The 22,140-nt window shown below is 39.2% G+C and overlaps 1 protein-coding gene across 4 annotated transcripts in view; it reads right to left on the bottom strand.

Moving 5' to 3' along the window:
• npnta (nephronectin a) overlaps window positions 1-22,140 on the bottom strand; it is a 100,434-nt gene that overhangs the window by 63,337 nt on the left and 14,957 nt on the right. For 2 of the 4 annotated variants that reach the window (XM_041784873.1, XM_041784875.1), the window contains exons 2-3: window positions 20,001-20,101; window positions 6,632-6,682 (exon numbers count right to left, since the gene is read on the bottom strand). In XM_041784873.1, coding sequence (XP_041640807.1) covers window positions 6,632-6,682; window positions 20,001-20,101 — 152 coding nt within the window. The remainder of the gene's footprint in view (window positions 1-6,631; window positions 6,683-20,000; window positions 20,102-22,140) is intronic. The other 2 variants (XM_041784874.1, XM_041784876.1) reach the window with 1 other exon arrangement.

Here is a 22,140-nt window from a genome sequence, read left to right as displayed (position 1 = left end):
AAATCTGGACCAGTTCTGATAAAATTGCAGCTATACTATTGATACATCATAGCTAATCGCTACACCACCATCAGCTGTTGTAAATACCAGCTGTGCCTTAGCGTGGTAGGATTTCTAGCTTGCTATGTGTATTGCCCTTTCATTGTACATATCAAAGTGTATTTTCATAGTACGGAATAGTTGGGGTCCAGTATTCATGCTTTATGAACTTTAGACTAATTATTTAAAGCCTATATTTACATTTTTAGACCTTGTATGTACAGTTGCTTCTTCTCTTTTTACATGTCAGTATGTTTGAGTGCACTACTGCCCAACCGTCCCGGGGATAATTAAGTATATCTTCTCTTACAATTAAATCCTGCAGGTAACTATTGCCGACTCATGCTGAAGCAGGTCAGGAGAATAGCAAAAGCATATTTTCCGTCATGAAATGCTTTCAGTGCTGTTCCTTGCTCTTTATCTAATAAAGAAACATGGTCCAGGTCAGATAAAACTGCCTCTATACTAGGGGTTGCACGACTTTAGAATGTTTAAAGTTGACTTTCATGTGATAAAGTCAACTCGACTCTGACTAGTCAGTCATTGATGAAATCATGATTGATTCAAGGAGAAGGGTAACCAGTTTACAGTAACCAACAGTTCATATATTTTGAAAATCCTAATCCATATTCTCTTAAGAACAGGCAGCTTACAAACATTTTTTGGTACGAGCGCAAACAACAAAAGGTTAATATGATATATACCATACCAGAATAAAATAGGTCCTAAGACTGAATCTTGAGGCGAGCCTTTAGGACCTCCAGAAAAGAGGTGGATACAGCCATCTGAACTCAGTGCCAATCAAACAGTTGGCTAACCATGATGCTGCTTGGTATGACATGCCAATGTGATGAAGCACATTTATTGGTAAACTGTGGTCTACAGTTTCAAAAACCTTAACTAAATCAGTTAAAAGGGCTGCACATTAGGCTTTGTAATTGCCTAATCTTGTGATGAGTGACTAGTTGACTTTAAGCAAAAAGAGTCCTCACTGGTCGACTGGTCCACTAGTCGACTCGTCTTCACTGGCGGCAGCCACTGCTATTGACTTCTGGCACAACGAAACCCCTTCCTGCAGCTACAATCTTGTTCTCCTCATATGATGCTGATTGGTCAGGTCCGTTCTTGGACCAGGCGCAATCATTTTAGATTGGAGCTTTGCATGATAGATCTGCCTGATGACAGGCACGAAATCCTTCAGCTTGCAAGGTTAACAGTAACAAGGTAAATGTTTAATATCTCAAGGTGAAGGTGACTTTTGACATGTCCACTGAGCTGTCTGTAAATATTTAAAGTGAAATGAGACATTAAGGGGCAATGGTGGGCTTATTTTACATCACTGTGGCTGCAGGGAGATGCTGCTGTGGCTCAACCAAAGTGTGCTGACAGGGACAATATAGCACCATCATTAAAGATGATTAAAAAAATCAATGGACCTTAATTATTCATGATGAATGCATAAATGCTGACAGCCCTATTATCAGCTGATTTTACATGGAGAAGTGGAATTTGCACTGGAGCAAATCATGATTTTAGCTTCACAGAAACATGAAAACAAGATAACTGCAATTAAACAATAACTGTGCTACAGCCTATAGTTTTCATCATTGGATTTGTCATGCCGTAAGAGTTTGTTGGTTGTTGAAATACTTCAGCTATAAAAGTTTTTGTTGATTATTATTATATATCATTTTCAGTGTACGTTTAATTCCACTCAGATTTTTTTCATGTATTGTTTTTAAAAGTCTCTAGGTTTATTAAATCCATGTTGTAGATGTAAAGTTGAGTAATTCCGATTTTATAATCATGATCTCAATACCATTCAACATCATCATGATTATGATTTTTGACACAATTTAGCAGCCCTAATCTACACACAGGGGTCACGATTTTCACTATGTTACATCTTCTTGTTTCCATTTAAATTTGTAGTCCAAGCTGTACTGACCAATTATGTATCACAAGGATTCAGTGCTTACAGGTAAAAGGTTCTATATCGACACCTTCAATAGGGCATAACTTCATTTGCAGATGAAAAACTAGCTCACAACTGTGGCACTTTTGATATTTATTTTCTCTGACTTACTGTAAAAAGTAAACCAACAGTGACATTTCTTCCTCAAACATGTCAGAAAGAGTTGAACCACACCCCATAACTCTTCTCTTATGGACCTGACAAAGCTTCACTTTTTACATTTTCTCAATCTGCAACATTTGGCAAACTTCATTTATATTCAGTGTGAGATAATCACTTTAAAATTAATTCATTTTATGGGCTTATACTGATGAAGGGAGCTTGACTAAAGTAGTGGTACTTTAAGCACGGTCTTCTGTGGAGCTGAGATTCGTCAGATGGATGATGTCTCTCCAGGGAGGAAAGAAACAACAGCCTTTAGCGTAGATGTAAAAGCCATACCAAAAGGAAATGTTGACTAGAAGTTGTTCAATGCCAACCTCTGGCTTCACCAGTTAAAGAAACAAAAATCACCTGTGTTCCTGGAGGTAGGGAGAGTTTATCAGATGATGGGAGAAAGCAGAGGCTTTGAGATTGAGGAGATTTTACTTTTTATTTGGCAACAAATGTTACTTTTTGGTTTGTATTTGCAACCATAAGTAACTATTTCTCTTCTTGTCCAACTTATTCTTGAGGTAACGCCAAATTTTCTGCCTCCCTGATGTCATCTAAGAGCAAGCAACTTTTAGTTTAATCTGAACAGATTTTCTATATTTACTTTCTTGCTTTTCATGTTTTCCATTTCAATTCAGAACTAAACTTTTAACAAGCCCACACTGCCATATGGTGTGGTCTTTTTTACAGATGCTGCTATGAACTCTTGACCACCTCTCACATTTGCAACTGCATTTATATAATATGCATTATGCACATATGAAATTAGAGCCATGCTGCTGACTTGGTGCTGTTTTGATGTTTACATTGAATAGGAGAGACAGTGAAATAAGTGCTTACTCTTTTTAAAGATATCTATATCTGCTAGAAATATATTGAAAGCTTTTTTATATAATGCTGAGGGACACCTAATAGATCTGAGCAAAAAAGGTTTCAATAATACTCCCTAAATATGAAATGCATGCTTTCAGAAATCCAGTTACATTCTCATAAATTCCCATTTGAGTAGCAGAGCTATCAGCTTTAGCTGCTCAGGTTTCAGTCTGTAACATTGTTCAAGCTAAATTCAAAGGCACAGAGGTATGTGATGAATCCTTGAACTGAAGCTGATAGTATCTCCAGACTCATTCTACTTTATTAAGCTTTGTAATCTAATAGAAAGAAGGATTGTTAGCCCACTTTGAGAGGTCTGTAATATGAGTGTTGGTGTTAGCACTCAGAGCAGACTAAGTAGAAATTAAAAACGGCCCAATATGTTGGGGAAAAAGGAAAAGAGATGTACTTTAGTGGAAGTTTGTTAGACTTCGGTCTGGTCAGGAGATAAAATGAAGATTTGTGATGTTGTTAGTTAGCGGGTTAGCCCAGTGGAGTTCCTTTTTGTTCCTCTCCTACATGGGGGAGAATTTGATTAGCAGGATCAGAGGTGGATATCAACAGGCTCTGCCTCTGAGGGTATTTTTAAGCCTCTGGCCTGGCGGGGAGAGATCACGGAGCAGCCAGTTCATTAAGCGCAGCAGAGGACATGCAGGACTAAAAATGGTCGTACCAGCTGGAAGGCCAAACATAGCACGTATGTCCCTCGCCCGTTCCATGGCATGAATGCCATCAAAACACGCCGGGTGATGACACACTTTCTCTGTGGTTTACATCAGCCGAGCCTTGGGACAGTACACTGCTGCTGATGCACTTTTTTTGATTTATCGATGTCTAACTGATGCCGTATGGCAAACACAAAGGAGAGTATTCTCTTTAGATTGATGAAAGTGCAAAGCATTAATTTATCAAAGCAAGATGGGAAAATCAGTACTTTGTTAATTACAAGTTGCATCATCTTGCAATCAGCAGAGCAATTACCTGAGGCTGCTTCTAATGAATATTTCATTAAGAGTGTATTTGAAGATCATTTAATCAGATCATTGTTTGGCCTGTGAGATCCCATAATAAAGATGAAAATTATTGAATTGATATCATGTCTGTCCAACATTATCCCAACCTAAAAGTGCACTACAAAACTCTCATCAAGTATATTTATCCAATGAAGTCAAAAATACCCTCCCCTTGACAAGTACAAGAAGGGAAGTGAGGCCAATTCCTTTATTTTTGCTGTAGACTGAAAACGTCTGGGTTTGACATCAGCTTTTTCTTCTAGGTGTTTTCATCCAGACTGCCCACAGAACTGGTTGGGCCCCTGAAAAACCCAGAGAATGGGCCCTCTGCAGTTGAGATTAATTGATGATTTCAATAAATGTGTGTTGGATCAATGTTGGTGCGAACTGTTAGCCAGGATTAGCACCATTTTCATTACTTTAGCCAACCATTTTTGCCCCTTTTACCAAGTTTTTGCCACTTTTCAACCATTTATCACCATTTTGACTGACATTTTTTGCCTTTTTCAGCCCATTTTGGCCACTTTTTAATCGCTTTTCACTGTTTTCTACTGCCCATTTTTGACATTTTTTTCCTTTCTTAACCCTTATATGATGCTTTCTCCAATTTTTGCCACTTTTAATTCCTCTATGCAAGTTTTTGCCTTTCATTTGCAATAATTTTATTATTTTATCTTAAAGCTCTCAATTTCAACTTTATCTTTTGGTATCCTGACATCTGTGCATATCATGGCTTGATTATAAACATAACCAAAAAAAGGGCAAAATGTGCTTTAAGTTTACATTTTAAAAAAGGCAGTATTTTGCTCCAGCATAGACAAATAACATTCTTTTTTGTTTTCATAGGAGTGGTTATTATTCAGATTAAATGTGAAATATGATTTTCACGGCTTAACTTTTCACAGGCTATGGTATGCTGACCTCCAAAGCCCCCATTTGGCTGGGCCCCAAAGGCTTTCTGCTTTATCCCCTCCTATGGGCAGCCTTGTTTACATCTGGATCTGATACACATTACTATTTACTGTTTGAACGAGCAGTGTAATAGGACACACCTGGGCAACAAAAAACACCTGTAAGTCACATGTTTGAAGTTGTGTATCAGATCCAGATGGAAACACCTGGAAATAAAAGCTGAAATGTTGATCTCTAGTCCCATATTCATCTTCTGATGTCAAACCCCAATGTTCTCAGTCTACAGCAAAAATAAAGGAATTGGCCGATACTTTTGGAGGGGTGTGTGTTTTTGACTTAATTGCATAAATGCACTGACTGAGAATTTGAGTGTAGTTTTAGGATGGACATCATGTTACAAGACATGAAAAGAAAAAAATAAGGTCTGAATTGCTTGTAACAGGTAAAAAATATTTGCGAATCCAAAGATCAGATGAAACTTTTCAATGTCTCTGAATAAGATGTACTAATTTAAACCAAAAAATCTCATTTCAAGACACTCCAAAGTAAAATGTTCTTGCTACAATCTGGAAAATCAGGCCTAATACACTGTAGCAAGGACATTTGACTTGTTGAGAGTCTTTAAATGAGATTTTTAGGCCTACATCAGCTCCCTCTTATTCAGAGACACTGAAAAGTTTCATCTGCTTGCTGCATTTTCAGATATATTTTACCCTCTACAATAATTTCAGACATTTTATTTTGCATTTTATAACTTGAAAAAGATGTCTATATGGACTTGTTTGGTGAATGTGGCTTATAATAAGCATAGTGATTTGTTTTTGCCCAGAAATATACCTGCTTGGATTTTGTTTGTCTGCTGTGTATTCAGTTTAAATCTTTAAAAGATAAACCCAGGTGTTTATAGCTTGACACTTTATGATGCAGGAACCAGAGAATTTTTTGCACTTTTTGCTGGATAATGACCTTCAATCTCTAATCAATATTGTTTAGCTGATTATCTAATCAATGAGTAAGCTAAGTGTTTCAGGACAAATGTCAGGTTGCACACTATAACGAGAATGGATCATCAGTTGTCAGTGAACTTGTGTTATTATGTTGTCGTTTGTATGCAGTGAAAATGTCACTGATAGGCCGTATAATGTCACGCTGAATATTTTACGTCAGTGATGAAGTATGTTTGCATTCTCCACCTGATCCACCCGCTCTATTTCTGTGTAGTTTTGCATGCAGAGCGTCTCCTACTCCAGTAAACACCCCGTTTTTTACTGTGCACCATACAGATGGATATATTACTGATAGATTAATTAAAAAACATTATGGATTTCAGCTTCGAGCCTTTCATTAGCATTCTAAAGGGATCTATGAGAAGGGCAGCTGAATCTGAATGAGACGCCAAAGAATTTCAGCATTATTCATGTCGGACATGGCTGCAGGTGAAATCAGGTCTGCAGAGGAAGTGGTTTGCATATTTCTATCAGGCCGGCGGGAGGAAGATGGCCGCCGCCGTGGGACATGAGGTTACTGGTGGTGTGTGTGTATGTGTGTGAGAAAAAGGGGGGTGGGTTTGGCTCTATAAATAAGCAAGTGAGTTCAGGATTCAGAGGATGTGCCCCCAGCAATTTCATGTCCAGCAAGATTATTTGAAGAAACATGGTGAGCTAACCTTGGGGCTGGCACCTTATCCCGGCTACTCTGTGAGTTAAGGCGAAGAGAGCTGCAAAACAAATAGCCAAACACACAAAGGTTGCAGGCATTGATGAGTGTTTGGGAGAAAAAAAACACAAGGAACAGGATGTTAGAGGGCACAGAAGGGTCATTTGACTAGCAAACAGTCCTGGGAAAAAAATAATAAAATAAATACAAACACTCGGACATAGAATCTGGAGTTCTGGAGTCACACATATTCAAAGTTGGCTCTAAAAGAAACAACAGCACTAATAACTACAAAATGTCCTGAATTTTAATTTGATTGTATTGAATTAAATAAATCAAAAGAATTCTAACCTTTACAAATCGTTTTAATGAATTCTATGTCTTTTCTTATCTTTTCTTTACTTGCAGGAGACCGTGATGTCTGCTTTGAGCATCCTTTTTTTCCTGTTACTCACATTTTAATGGGTAAACAGTGGAAAGTGATTGCAACCTAGAACTACTCTACACCTTAAGACTGTATCCCGAAAAACAAGCCAGAGTGCTTCAGATAAACCGTGCAAAGAAAATGCTGGTAGAAAACATTTTTCTTCTTTTTCCAAAAAGGGGCAATTTTTTATCGTTTCCGCTTTTATTTTTGTGCTTCAAATTAGAGGGATGCTTTGGGAGCACAATGCAAATCTTGCTGCGGGCCAGGGTCAAGCAGTCAAAAAAAAATACTGTGGTTCTTATAACACAAAGATAAAGCAAGGAAAGGCTGACATTTGGATGAATTTCTTCAATACAAATAAAAGAAAGATGTCTGTTTCAAACTGGATGCTTATTTCCTGTGGTGTGCATCAACTCTGGCCTGAACTGTCATGTCTAGGCTGTCACAGCCTTCTCTTTCATCATAAGTTTGACCTCATTCAGTGTTTCAATAAGTCTCCCAAGTGACGCGATTCATTGTACAGCCTGAGCTGGCAAAACTGAGAAAAAAAAAACCCAAACAAACCAAGCCATGACAAAGAAATGCTAAACCAGGTTATTATGTTGGAAAACACTACAAGTGTAACAGTTTGCCTTGCTTGTGGCATACTGCACTGACAAGTTAAAATAAGCCAAAAATGGCTCTCAATTTTACCATTTTCCTATCAGTTTTGGCTCTGAGACACACAAAGCTCATGGGAAAAATGGGCTGGCCTTCTATTCTCAAGGTTTTTGGTGAGACCTGCTGCTTTCCACAGCAGATACAGAACAGAAATCCTCTCAGTGTATTCAAGCTCATTTGTTGACAACTGACTGAAATGCCTGATGTGAGAGACGGAAGCCTCTCCACACTCATGTACACGTGATTTGACAGGAGTGGAGCACGTTATTTGCGCGACTCTAAAAAAATAAAGGGCTTAAACTCCCTGTATTTGCAAGTTCAGATACATGCAAATAGGCAATCGTTCACCTCTGGTGTGAACACATTAGGAAGGCGACATGTCTGAGACAACCCTAACTGAGGGACGGATTAAATTAATCTATTTGTTGTTGCAACAAATGTGAAGTAGTTCTGATAGACAATGGACACAAATCTGGCACTTGGAAGGAGACAAACCACATACTCCATTCTGCCCTATCAAAATAAGCTCTCCTTCACTATAGCATCTTTTATTGAATCTATTGAACTGCACACTACAGAGAAATGTATCACAAGTTTGTCAGTGATTTTCACTGAAATCAGTTAGCCTCCACTCTTCTTGGAGGGCTTTCCTCAAGATTTGGAGTGTTTCTGTAGGAATTTGTGCCCATTCATTCTGCAGAGCATTTATGAGATCAGGCACTGATGTTGGACAACCTGGCTCACAATCTCCGTACCAGTTCATCTCAAAGGTGCTCCATGGGGTTGAGGTCAGGGCTCTGTGCGGTCAAGTTTGTCCACACCAAACTCATCAAACCATGTCTTTACACTCCTTACTTTGTGCTTGGGGGTACAGTCATGTTGGAATAGAAAGGGGCCTTCTCTAAACTGGTGCCACATGGTTGGAAGCATAGCAGAACGTTATGGTATGCTGAAGCATTAAGATTTCTCTGAAAAACAGCCCAATAATCTCTCCTCCAGCAAACATTCACACAGTTTACACAATGCAGTACGATCCCCCTCATATCACCAAGTCCAATGCCTCTTTTGGTAGTCCTGCCCTCTCTGGAAATGTTGTAATTTCTTGATTTGTATAGAAGATAGGTGCTATTTGAATAAACTCAATGAAGGCTGCCCTTGAAAAATGCTTCCTCATCATTTACATCTAACTGGAGTGGAATTACAGTAGCTGTTCCCCCTCGAACACTTTGAAACAGTAAAATATAACACTGTAAATTGATGGACATGCCTTGTAGCATAATCTAAATGCAGCCTTAATTGCTTCAATATCAGGATAAATGCTTCACCTCCATACCTCACTGCAAACACAGTCTTTCTTCTTACTTGAGCTCCATTAAAGTCAGCGTTATGTCAGTAACTCTGAATCACTCTCTTTTATTTCTGCGTGTATTCCCTCTAATTTTTCCCAAGCAAACCCTCCCCGTTTGTTTTTCATCTTCTTAGCACATGCAGATGAAAAAGGATCACCTTCAGACGTGCCTTTACAGCCCACTGATCATGAAAGGAAGTAGAGCACACGGGGAGACGGCACAGACAATCATGATGGAGTGAAATACTTAAAGTGAGACATCACTCCTCCGCTTTCATCGCTGTCTTTTTAACTCCAATTACTAATTCAGAAGTCCTGCCTTAATCCGCTCCTCACCATTTATCCAAACAAAGACTGCACTCATTCTAAGGAAATCCTGGTTCAATTAATTTTAAATCCATTAGACGGCAGGAAAATTATGATGTGTGATCTATTTAATATGGAGGTGATATTCAACCCAACTGCTTATCAACACATACAAAAAGTGTTTCACACCTTGTCTGCATTCTCTAGTCTTTGGGAAGACTCAAAACAAAAAACATTCGAGCTCTTCAGGATATTTGCAAGTCAAGTACAGGGATATTTAAGAATTCTAGTCACTCTGATTTTTATGTTAATTTCTCTACAAACTGGTGTGGTAAAAACTTGAGACTCTTTGATTTATACTATGTTGATTTTTGGGGGGATTCAACTCAAGTCAACAGGGAGTTATTTGTAAAATAAGACAAGTCTAAATCAAGTGTTAAATATTTTTGTGACTGATTTGCCTGAGGCAAAGCAAGGCAGTGTAGAATTCACCCAAATAAGACTTGTAAAATGCAGATTCTTAATGAGTCTATGGTTTCTGTTTCAACAAAGACAAAACAGCCACAAAAGACAGTATTAGAGGATGGCAGACTAGACTGCAATTATCATCTGATCTCTAAGCAAAGGCAACAGAAATGCTGTTTCTTCGGCTGCCATTAAATACACAGATATCAGAGTTCCAGGTGAATAATTTCCATCTCAGTTTTCTGACTAGACTGTCTATGTCTAGACAACTTTTAAATAGACCAGTGTTTTCTCAGAAGAAGCATTTAACTTGATGGAGGATTTATGATTAAACAGTGGAATTTTCCTTTAAAAATATGTGAACTGGCAGCCATATGGTGGCTTGTACAATCACAGAATGCTAGATCAAAGGTTTGGCACCCAGATCGCTTGTTTGAGGCTGTGTGGTTTTTGTCCTCTGGATTCAGATAGAAAAAAAAACACATATGTAGATATGAATGAGCCACTCTCCAAACCAGGTGGCAACTGTCCCAAAATGACACTAAAACACAAACATCAAGGAACAAAGTATTTTTTTTTTCTGGTGGCTGTACTTACTCTATGGGATCTTTATCGCTGCTTATGGGTTAGGTTGCATTGTATTGCATTGCTCTGACTACAAACAACAGCAGAATTTTTCTGCCACTACAGAATAAATGACATAAATTTGGCAGACATGTGACCACTATAATGCCACTCGCTACAGTGGAAAGTGGAGGTACCAGTGTTGACATAAAGCTATTAAACATTTTAGTCAATACTCACATTTAAGTTGTATTAGTAGCAGAAGAAACACAGCTGATTTAGTCGATGTGTAACAAATGAGGCGAGTAGACTCAAGGGCGTTCACAGAGAAACTTGTGAAGAGTGGACTGAAAGAAGTGATTTTCTGCACACAGGCAGTGATTTTAAAGCTTACAAAAGCCTTGGTGCCTGCATAGCTGTCCTCATTAATACCCCTTTTGGTTAGCAATGTCTCATTTAATCGAAAGTCACCAGTGAACTGGGTGCAGTTTTAAAAAAATAAGACTGGCATCTTCTAGCATTAATATTTGCTCATTCTGTGCAAGCAAGACATTTCTGATTAAAAAATGATTTACAAAAGGATTCACAGGTGCCAAATGCTGACATATAAAGCTTTTGGAGCTTTTACAAAATGTGCACTACAGAGGTTAAAACTGGGACTTTGTGGATGAGAATTTATTTAGCACTGATATAGCAAGTAACACTTTCTCTGGACTTTTCTGATCTGGGTTTTAAAGATGACACTGTGTGATTTCCATGACATCCTGTTAATTGTCAGCTAAGTGTTTCCAACCTGTGGCTGTGAGTCCAGCTCCTTGATTGGAGTGATGTCACACACTGGGGCCCACTGTGTAGCAGTCACTTAAGCTCCTGCAGTCACACACTCACCCTCTCTGACCTAGCAGGTATCACACACTTCTGTTAGGGTATGTTAGATTAGGTTGAGCCTTATTCATTTCACAACATTTACACATACATTATTTCCACTAATGCACATCACACACTACAGACTTCACTGATTTACATACTTCACAGTGTAAATATTAAATTTGATGGTTTTTGGTCTAATAAGTCTTTTACAGACTCTTTAATTTGGTCTAATTTTGTTTAATAAAGAATAATATGACTTGAATGTTTAATTTGGTTTGATTTGGTCTGCTTGTCAAATAAATTCTTCTCTAAAAACTGCGACATGGTGCTGTCTCCCTTTTTTGTTGTGACCACCTGAGCCAGGTCACGACACACTGGTACACCAGATGCTGTCTGCTTTTAAGATCTTAACTGTCTCCCTGATATTTTCCATTGCATTCAGCAGAGTCCACCTTCCTCTTTTAGTACCATCAGTTTCCGTAGAGTTTACACTCCTTTAACTAGCTGTACAGCAACTGCGCTCTCAGTTTATGAGCACTGTTATGCACAGCCCATAGTTGCTTGCAACACACAAGGAATGGGGTTGAATTTCGACTATTACTATTATATTGGCACCAACTAGTCAGTCAACTTTTTAGATGAACTAAATCCAAAATAACAGCAACATAAAGGTGTGTAGATTATTTCCCCATGCCCATGGTAATAGGCAAGGACATCCAGAGTGTGACCTGGGTTGTGCCAATCTTCACTTCCTGCCCAGTGGGCTAACTTGCTATTACACACCATATTCAATTTTAGGTCCAAACATGCCTTGAACTTATGCACAGTGCTATAGATGCAAAAATACAAAAAAGTGGGGGTTTTGTTGCGCCCCCTTTAAATTAGAGTTTTCTGAACCCCGCTAATATTGGTAGAAAATAAATAATTGAATAAGTGACTATAATACCTGACACTGGATCTACAAAATGTTAAAAGCCCTTGTGCTAACGATCAGATGGTCCCATCTGGATATCAATACTGTGTAGAAACAGTCCTTCATCTTAATTAGTGAGTTTAAGAGATGCAAAGGATGTTTGGAGTGTTAACTGTATGACACTGGGAGCGCGAGTGATGGACAAACACCTCAGCCCGTCACAGTTGCAGTGAAATGATGGCAGCTGGTATGAATCCGTTTGGCTGTGTCTGCCGGATGGCCTGTCAGAACATTATGAGTAGAGCTTCAGCTTACTATAAATCTAAAGCTCCCCTCTCTGTCTCCATCTGCTTCATTTTCTCACTCGTCTCCTTCTCCTGATGTCGCTCCCAGACTCCAACAGCAACCATCTCTAACTCCAATAACCTCCACACATTTCTCCTTACACTGCAGGATTTTCACTTCCTCCTACTTTTAGTCCATTTTCAGTTTTGTAAACTTTGAAGGGAAAGAAACTGAGATGATCCATTAAGTTTCTCATTCTTTGAGAAAAGTTGCACAAACTGAGAGAACTTCAATCTGATATAACTCCAATCTAATCTCCTCTATCGCCTCAAGACCGCACCGAGGCCCTGAAATCTGTAATGACTGCATCCTCTGACTCACATGCAGACAAAAGGTGCACACACACACATGCCGATGATTGCACTTCCTTTCTTTCCCATACCTTTCAGCGCCCTCCCCCTAGGTTTAAATCAGCACCTCACTGACTTGATGGAATACTGATTGTAGTCTCAAGTGAGTGGATTTGAGCTGTGCACCCAGTCAGTAGCACTTGAGAGCATTAAGGCGAGCACTCAGCCGGTGATTTAACTCACAGAGCAGATATGGTTTTGTTGAAGGGAAAAAGAAAAAAAAAAAAAGGAGGCGATGTAGTGAGAGCACAACAGCAGCTCGATGTGGTGGTTAAGCTGAAAATTAGCTGTTATTTTTGGCACAACATTGAACATGTGGGACTCCAGAACAACAAAGGGAAACATGTTGACACACTGCTGGTTGGCTGGTCGCATACTTTATGCAAACATGGCTTTTTTAATGCGACTATGCTTAATTTAGTGTTAAATAAATGGGACCGATGATGGATGCCAACAAATGTTGGGCTTTTTGGAGCTGCAAGAATAACATAGAATGCACTGCTGCTTTTAAATAAATGATTTGATTTAAAAAGGTAATAATCAAGTGCATGACTCTGGTTCTTTCTCCTTATCAAAGCAACTGTGATACTAAATTCATCCTTGTCTTTCTTGTCCTGACCTAAAAACACAAATCTAGTCCAACTTGAATTTTCTGAACATGGATGGGAGGCTGTAAAGGCACAGAGCCCGGCACAGACGCACTGGGAGACATTGGGCATTGAGACATCTGAGTCCTGCCAAGACTGTGCTGAGTCTGGCCTCATGCTAAAAAACAACACTATCAAATGATACAATTGAGCTGTCTGGGTGAAACACTCCTAGATCACACCAGCACACTGTCAAGTTTAAGTGTCAAGGCCTTAGGAGGAGTAGGAGCTTTTTGATAGAGGCCAAGTATTGTAAACAAAAGAGAAACATTGATTTACAGCCGTGAAACCGGCCCCTGTGTGTCCCATAAGCCACTAGCATAACTTGTTTTTCTGAGTGTTAGTGTATCCATGAGAATAAAATTATCATATTTTGTCTCTAATAGTCGTGAAGCGAGAGGTGGATAAAAAGCACATTTGTCTAGCAAAGACCTGAGGTTAATCTGGCAGAGCTAAAAGGAATACAAAAACACTGGGGCCGTGAACTCAAGTGAGACTGTTTGTGTTCTCGAGAACAAAATAAGAAATCTTGCAGAAACACTCTGACATAAAGTGAAATAATGGCACTCTGCCACTCTTACATGGAATTGGAGTGAAAAATAGCTCCTTAACTGAGCACATTTATATGTCTTTTACCAGCAGCACACAGCTGCAGGCCAACCAAGCAGTGTGTGACACATTTCCCACCAAAAATACAATGAGTTAAACAAAGGTCAGCTTAAGCATGGCATGATGAGCTTATGTACATATGAACATCAATCAAAACATGGTTATTTCATAAAAAGGAACACAAAAATGAGTGTATTAATCATCAACCTTGAGCAACATGCATTTTTATGAATCTCTTTAGTCTATTTATTTTCCCGCAGCAGTAATCTAACATCCAATCACTTAGAGATTTCAATACGTTCCACTTTTAGACACTCATACAGCTTAAGTGCCAGGCTCTGCTTTGTGCTGTATGCTGCCCTGAAATGGCAAGAGTGGACACACTGATTTGAACATTCTGGAAACTGTTTTTGGTGCAGTGGTTTGTGTTGTGAGAGTAGTTTTGGGACAAACAGGACAAGAAAAGGTGACTTATATTTCACTTTTACCTCTAAGGAAAATTGCAAACAATAACTTTATGCCAACAGAGATAGAAATAACTGACTGGCCTATAAAAAAGGCTTAGAATACAAGAAACCTTCAGTGTCAAAGTGAAAACAGATTTCTACAGAGTAATGTCAATTAAACACAATATATAGGGTAAAATAAGTGACTGCTTAAATATTCACCCCCTTCAGGTCAGTATTAAGTTTCTCACCTTTGGCTGCAATCACAGCACTGAGTCTGTGAGGATAGGTCTCAGCCATGCTTGTACATCTGGACACTGCAACTTTACTCCATTCTTCTTTGCAAAACTGCTCAAGCTCTGTCAGGTTGCACAGGGATCAGGCTTAAGCAGCCCTTTTCAAGGCCAGCCACAAATTCTCTATTGGATTGAGGTCTGAGCTTTGACTCGGCCACTCCAGAACATCCACCTTGTCATCTTTAAACCGTTTCTGTGTGGCTTTTACCGGAAGCTTCAGGTCATTGGCTTGCTGGAAAATGAATCTTCTCCCAGTTCTCTTGCAGACTGATTAATATAGCTCTCCAGGATTTTCCTGTGTTTTGCAGCATTCATTTTACCCTCTACCTTTTACAAGCCTTCCGGGGCTGGCTGCTGAGAAGCACCCCCACAGCATGATGCTGCCACCACTGTGTTTCACGGTGGGGATGGTGTTTTATGTGTTGATGTGCAGTGTTTGGGCTCATCAGACCAAAGAAATTTCTTCTACTTGATCATGGAGTCTCCCATATGCCTTTCAATCAACTTGATATCTAACATGAGTTTTCGTCAACAGTGGCTTTCTCTTTGCCAGTCTCTCATAAAGCTTTGTCTGGTGAAGAACCCGGGCAATAGTTGTTGTATGTAGCGTCTCTCCCATCTCAGCTGCTGAAGCTTGTAACTCATTCAGGGTAGTCAGAGGTGTCTTGGTGGCCTCTCTCACTAGTCTCCTTCTTGCTCAATCACTCAGTTGTGTGCCATATTCCTTCCATTTCTTGATAAAGGATTTAAGTGAACTCTGGGGTCTATTCAGTGCCTTGGAATTTTTTTTTGTATCCATCCCCTGACTTATATTTTTCCATAATCTTTTCTCTGAGTTGCCTGGACTGTTATTTTGTCTTCTCGGTTTGATGGTAGCCAGGAATACTGATTAACCAGTGACTGGACCTTCCAGACACAGGTGTCTTTATACTAAAATCACTTGAGACACATTCACTGCACTCAGGTGATCCCCATTTCACAAACTGTGAGACTACTAGCACCTATTAGGTGGACATCTTTTGATTTAGGTCAGTAACTTTAAAGGAGGTGAATATTTTATGCAATCACTTATTTTACCTTACATATTTTTAATTGATTGGCATTATTTTGTAGAAAACTGTTTTCCCCTTGACATCAACAATGATTTTTTTTTTGTCAAAAAAGCCAAATTATATAACCTTGCAAAGCAGATGGATACGCCCGTTTCCGTGTTTCTTACTGGCAAATCCATCTTGCAAAGCTCCCATCTGAACAGTTTGGGCCCAGTTAGAAAGTGACAGGACCAATCAGTGACGAGGAGCAGGCACGGTGGAGTCGTGATATAAGCGAGCAACAACAAGAGGCTGTGCAATTATGTCGGAAGACATAAAGACATAAAGCGCCAGTTTTATCAGAACTTGACAACATTTCTTCGTTAAAAGAAGAACAGCGAACAGCAGTGAGTTGTTTTCTTTTCAAAAACTGAAAAAAGTCGAGTACTGACATGTCTACAGTCGCCATGATTCGCGTTATGCAGCTCTAATAGAGTTTACTCCTTTGGTAGGGGTGTAGGCGCCTACCTCGGTAGCAGCTACGTCACGTGTTTTGTTGCCCTGATTGGCCCATAAAGATGTGACAGACAGAACGTTCATCCAATCACCCTCTGAGTTTTTTTCAAAGGTCTGCCCTTTCCCAAACGCTGTGTATGAGTGGTTTTCCAAATAGATGTGTGAAAAAAATCCATCTGGTGTGCCAGGTTACAAATTCTAAGAAATATGATTGATTTATAAATTCAATAAAAGGGTGAATCATCAAAGGGGTGAACACTTTTTATAGGCACTGTATCTCTTTTCACCAGGCTTCTTCCCATTTAAAACAACTGAAAACTCCCCTTGAATCATACACACATGGTCAGGAAAATCTGCTGAAGTTCAAACCGAGCATCAGAGAGGGGATTTAAGTGACTTTGAACATGCCATGGTTGTTGATGCTAGACGGGTTGGTCTGAATATTTCACAAACTGCTGATCCACTGGGATTTTTCATGCACGACCATCCCTGGGGTTTAAAGAAAATGTTTCAAATATAAGAAAATACCCAGTAAGTGACAGTCCTCTGGGCCAAAAGGCTTTGCTATGAAGGCAGAAGTTGGAGGAGAATGACTATAGTTCCAGCTGATACACTCAAACAATTAAAAATGTGACACAATCTTGTTTACTTCCTTCAATGTATTTACCTAATCAAAGGATTGTTACACATATTTGACTGGTGACAGAAAATATGTGAAATGTTCCATTTATGAAATCAATGAACCCAAACAGACGAGTTAGAACAAGATGAATGTGCTGCATTACATGAAACATTTAGAGATATTTCTAAAATCTGATAGGTGGCAGCAGTTATGCAACAGCTGCAGCAAAACTAAGAGAAGACGACTAAGGCTCTTGAGAGTACAAGGCGATGTATTTAATGTTTGGTTGAACTTGATTTATATCTATAAAAAATGCATACAATAGTGACGTGTTGCATGTTGAGTGTATAAGGTTTCCCCATCATGCCTTTGGGCAGAGTATTTAATGATGACTGTTGAAGTTCTAAGGCTCAGGATTCTGGTGGATTAATGTCATTTTCAAGGCTAGACACTTTTGCACCATGGGTGAAGTTATCCACTCAGTGGAGGATTTCCTGCCAATAGTAGTTCTGATTGTTTAGGATGAGGTGCTCTTCATGAAAAGGCATGTCCTGTTACTTTCTTTCAGCCAAGAGCATCTCTGAGCGCACATGTCAAAACCCCACAGCAGCAGAGGACCACACTAGCTGCCACTCCCGCTCAGAACAGGAAACTGAGACTACAATTAACACAAGCTCACCAACAGAAGATTGGAAAACAATGCCTGGTCTGATGAGTCTTGCTTTCTGCTGTGACGGTCAAATCATTGGGTCAGAATTTGACATAAACAACATGAAAGCTTGCCAGACCATCAACAACCATGGCACCTTCACAGTCAGTCACCTTTCTTCCCATGTTGCTTAGAGTTGAACTTCAGCAGATCATCTCGACCATGTCCACAGGCCGCATCTGTTGCTGCCATGTGATTGGCTAATTGGATATTTTATGAGGACACAGTGGTTGTGCATCATGTCTTTATGCCATGTACACCTCTATTCAGCAGATTTACGAGACATGAACAAAAGAGGAGTTCAATTCTAATAATGTTAGATTTTTAAATTACTATTATTTTGCAGCTTGGATAGGATCCATCTACATTTCTGTGGTAATATTAGAGCAAAACTGGAGACAATCCAATGAGATAATTGATCTTTCCAGCTCATATCTGCTGAAAAATTGGACAACTATGACTTCTTTTATTCACTCAGCATTTTTGTAAGAAAATGTCTTATAGGGAAGCTTATGCACTAATGAAAAGACCAGTTTTATGCTAAATATGGAGGAACAGATAGTAAACATTTAGCTTATCTTACTAACAGAAAACCAGCCTGTTCTGGCTGTAGCTTTACATTCTACAGACTGATGTAAGAGTAGCATTGATTTTCTCATCTCACTCTTGGCAAGGTAACAGTCCACATCTCAATAGAATAAATTGCTCTAGAATAAATATTTCTCAGAAGTGAGGGTTGCTTAGATCCTGCTGCGGTAAAAGCCTATCCCTGTGTTAACCCCCTTCTTAATTAAGCCTTGAGAGCAAAGCAGAGCAGCTACACCAGCACAGGCACCGCACCGCATGAAGGGTTTGACATTAGTGAGGCAACCTGCCAGATTGGAAACTAAGTTATATCCACAGCTCTAGGGAGAAGCATTACAGGAGAGTATAGCATCTTCATACAATGTAAATATGTAGCAAATGTTAGATGCTGCTGTTTCACAGAGCAGGTGCATGGGACTGAGGACACATCCTCTAAATGTTTCAGGTGGTGTCGCTAAATATACCAATAAGCTGCAGTTTGTACTCCTCACACTGCTATAGATTTTGTTCCTGACACTGATTAACCCTTTTCAGACACATTACTAACATGATGTCGCTCTTTGCAGTGGACAGCAGGAGTATGGGTGTTGATATTAAGTATTTTAGCTATTAATTATGTCAAATATGGATTTGGGAGTCATAAAAGTGACAAAAAGCAACAGTAGAAACAACCTACATAACATAAACGTCAGTGACTCTGTTATACTGTATGTGGTGAGCCACCTTAAGGAAGGTCACAAGTTTTGAAGGACAAACTAGATTTCTCTGTACAAAGGCAGTAATCTTAAAACATACAAAAGCCTTGATGCCTACATAGCTGTCCTCATAAATACCTCTTTGTTCAGTTTTCATGTAACTATGTCAAAATATGCTCATCAAACATGTATTTAAATGAAAACAACACAAAGAAGCATTTGCAAGTACTCTCACTGTTTTCATCTGATTGAAAGTCATCAGTATAAGGATCATGGTTAAACCATTACACCGGTGTTTGTTAGCTTGAGCTGATTCAGTGCTCCTGTAGCAAACAGGACAGTGCAATGTAGCAAAGGGATATGTCAATAGCAAATGCCATGTTTGACGTTTCATAAATTATTTTGCAGGCTTCCAGTGCTGTCATTTTAAGCTTTCTAAACTTTCCTCGTAGTAAATGTGCACCAAAAAGGTTATCATGGAGGAACTTGTGGACAGAACAAGGACAGGTCCCCTGTGATAAACTTTGTAGTGCACATTTAGTACAAGGAAAGTCTAGGATGTAACCGTCTATACTGATTTTTCTTGTTCTGACAGTGGTAGCTAGCTTGTTTTTGCACAGCAGTGATCTATAATAATTCCCCATCTTGCTGTCAATGTGTCCACCTGCAGCTACACCTTTTCCCTCACTATGACCACCTGCAGTGTGAAAATAAAATGTCAGCTGGTCCTCCTGTCCGCCCGGCCATTACCATCAATCTTTACCCAAAGATTGTCCCAGGTGTGATGCTCCATTAGCTGTGTGTGTCTGTTGTGACAACAAGCATGTGTGTGTGCGTTTCCCCGAGCCTTCGCTCACTACGGTAGCTTTACACCGTCTCCTCTGTCTAACAGCATCTTTGACCCCAGCTTGAAACCTGGCAACCTTGTTAGCCCTGTTTGCACCCAGCAGCAGCAGCAGGCACAGTGGCACTCACGCTGGCAGTGACCCCAAGAGCGACGCGTCCATCCCCAGCAGCAGTCCACCCGGGCTCCGTAACGACACAGGCCATTGGACGAAGCCATCTGTCGAGGCCACCTGTGAGTAGACGACATAATTAGTTCACAGCCAATTAAAATGTCCAAATGAAAAGCAGGGGTCTTTCTTAATGTTGTTTTGAAGGAGGCTTCAAGCAGTCATGTGATTCATGCAGTTTTACTGCTTTGGAGTGAAAAGCCTTGAACAAAACTATCTAAAATGTCATCCCTTTGAATGTCAAATAGTGATTCCAGGTTGTTATATTTTCAGTGATTTGGGGAGAGAATAGCTGGAGAGACTGTTGTAGTTCAGACTAGTGTTGTTCTGAGAAAAAGGTTCATCTCAGCTGGTGAAGCAGGCGCCCCACATACAGAGAGTAAGCCCTCTACTCATGAGCTGCAGGTTTGACCAGAGTTGGGCTGATACTGATATCACTATCACTATCACTATAAAATGAAGAAAATTGGATTATTTTTGTACACTATTTTGAAAATATGGCACTAGAATGATTGCATAATATGTAACGTGTAGCATCTCTGCTGCAAAAAAAAGTTCTAAACTGTAATTTAGACACAAATTTCAGTTTTGGGAAATGCTGAACCTTCTGCGATTCGAAAATTGCAGGTCATTTTGATATTTAATCAAATTTGCAATTAATCAGTGGTGTCAGTAAGTTTCTAAGGGCATTATGTAGCTCAGTGACAAAAGTGCTGACACCACGTTAATAAATCTTATAAAAGACAAAGAGGTGGAGCTGAAAGAGGCCTTATGCCTCCTGTCTGCCAGCCAGTAAACTAAGCAGCTTCCCTAATCAAGCAAATTCACTCTTATTTTAGGCTTCATTAAACAAAATATGTTCATACAAAACAATTCATCCCCATACTATGTATTCCAATAGAGAAATGGGCTATCAATAAAAAAATCATCAAAAAAACAGGTTGTACTGATGGTAGATGATATGATAGTGGAGAAAAATTAAGATCTTCATACTTTTAAGCTGAAAAGCAATGCACAACAGATTTCAATGTTTTTTTTTTCTCTAGAGAAATAAGAAAAAAGTTGGTTTCTAGTCAAATTCACATGGGCCAGATGTCACAGAGGCTAAGATTAATAAGATTATATTATACAAAGATTAATTATGAAAAAAACAGATCCTCTGACAGCCCTATTCTAATTTATTTTTCTGCATTTTTTTCTCCCAACATTGCATTTACGATTAAATATGCAATCATTTTTAAGGTCCTTGTCTTATGTATCCCATAAACATTCTATGTTAAATATCTAATTGTGAATATTTTCACTCAATGCAAATTTGAAAGTCGGATTTTTTAAAACATTTTTTTCCAGAACAAACTGACACTTGAATGTTTGATTTATGTGTAGAGCGTCATGCAAACAAGTTCTCTGCGTCAAAATCGTATTAAACTGGAATTTCGAAACACATTTCAGGTCCTAGAAATATTGCATCTCCTGCAATATGAAGATTGCATGAGGACATATTACACTTTATTCTAAATTTGGTTTAATTGCCCAGCCCTAATACTGACCAGCCCTAGGCTGCTTGAACTGCAGTGTTTCCTGCATCTACACTGGCTGTACCTTTCTACAAATAAGAGACAGATAGCATATGGCATGGCTGGAATACAATGACTAATATTTGAATAATATGAGGGCATTCTTCAAAAAAGCACCTTGTTTGAAACTTACTTTATGCATTAACTAAATTTGGTCACATCAGCCAGACGATCATCCTTACAGAGGTTTCAAATGCTTTGGTGTGTATCCAGCCCTTTATATCATCCTGGTATATAACACTGGAGGTTTCCTCTTACTTATAATGTCTTTCCATACATTGATCAAATACCACAACCAAACTGATTAATGACACAATAGAATTTTATTTTCATTTTGTAGTAGCACTAAAATCAGTGGGATAATTAACAGGACTGGTCTATTTAAGCTTTCTTCAGTAAAAACTGTAAAGCCCCACGAGGTAAATTCAGTCATGTGCAGTGAAAATGTTTGCAAGGAAAAGAAAAATTGCACTTCTTGAGTGTGAGAGCTGTGAAAAAGCACTGACATTTACTGATTAAATGTCA

This window comes from Cheilinus undulatus, linkage group 4 (genome assembly GCF_018320785.1).
Source record: "Cheilinus undulatus linkage group 4, ASM1832078v1, whole genome shotgun sequence".
NCBI lineage: Eukaryota > Metazoa > Chordata > Actinopteri > Labriformes > Labridae > Cheilinus > Cheilinus undulatus.
The sequence above is the reverse complement of the archived record's forward strand: the minus strand, read 5'-3'. Positions and strand labels throughout refer to the sequence as shown.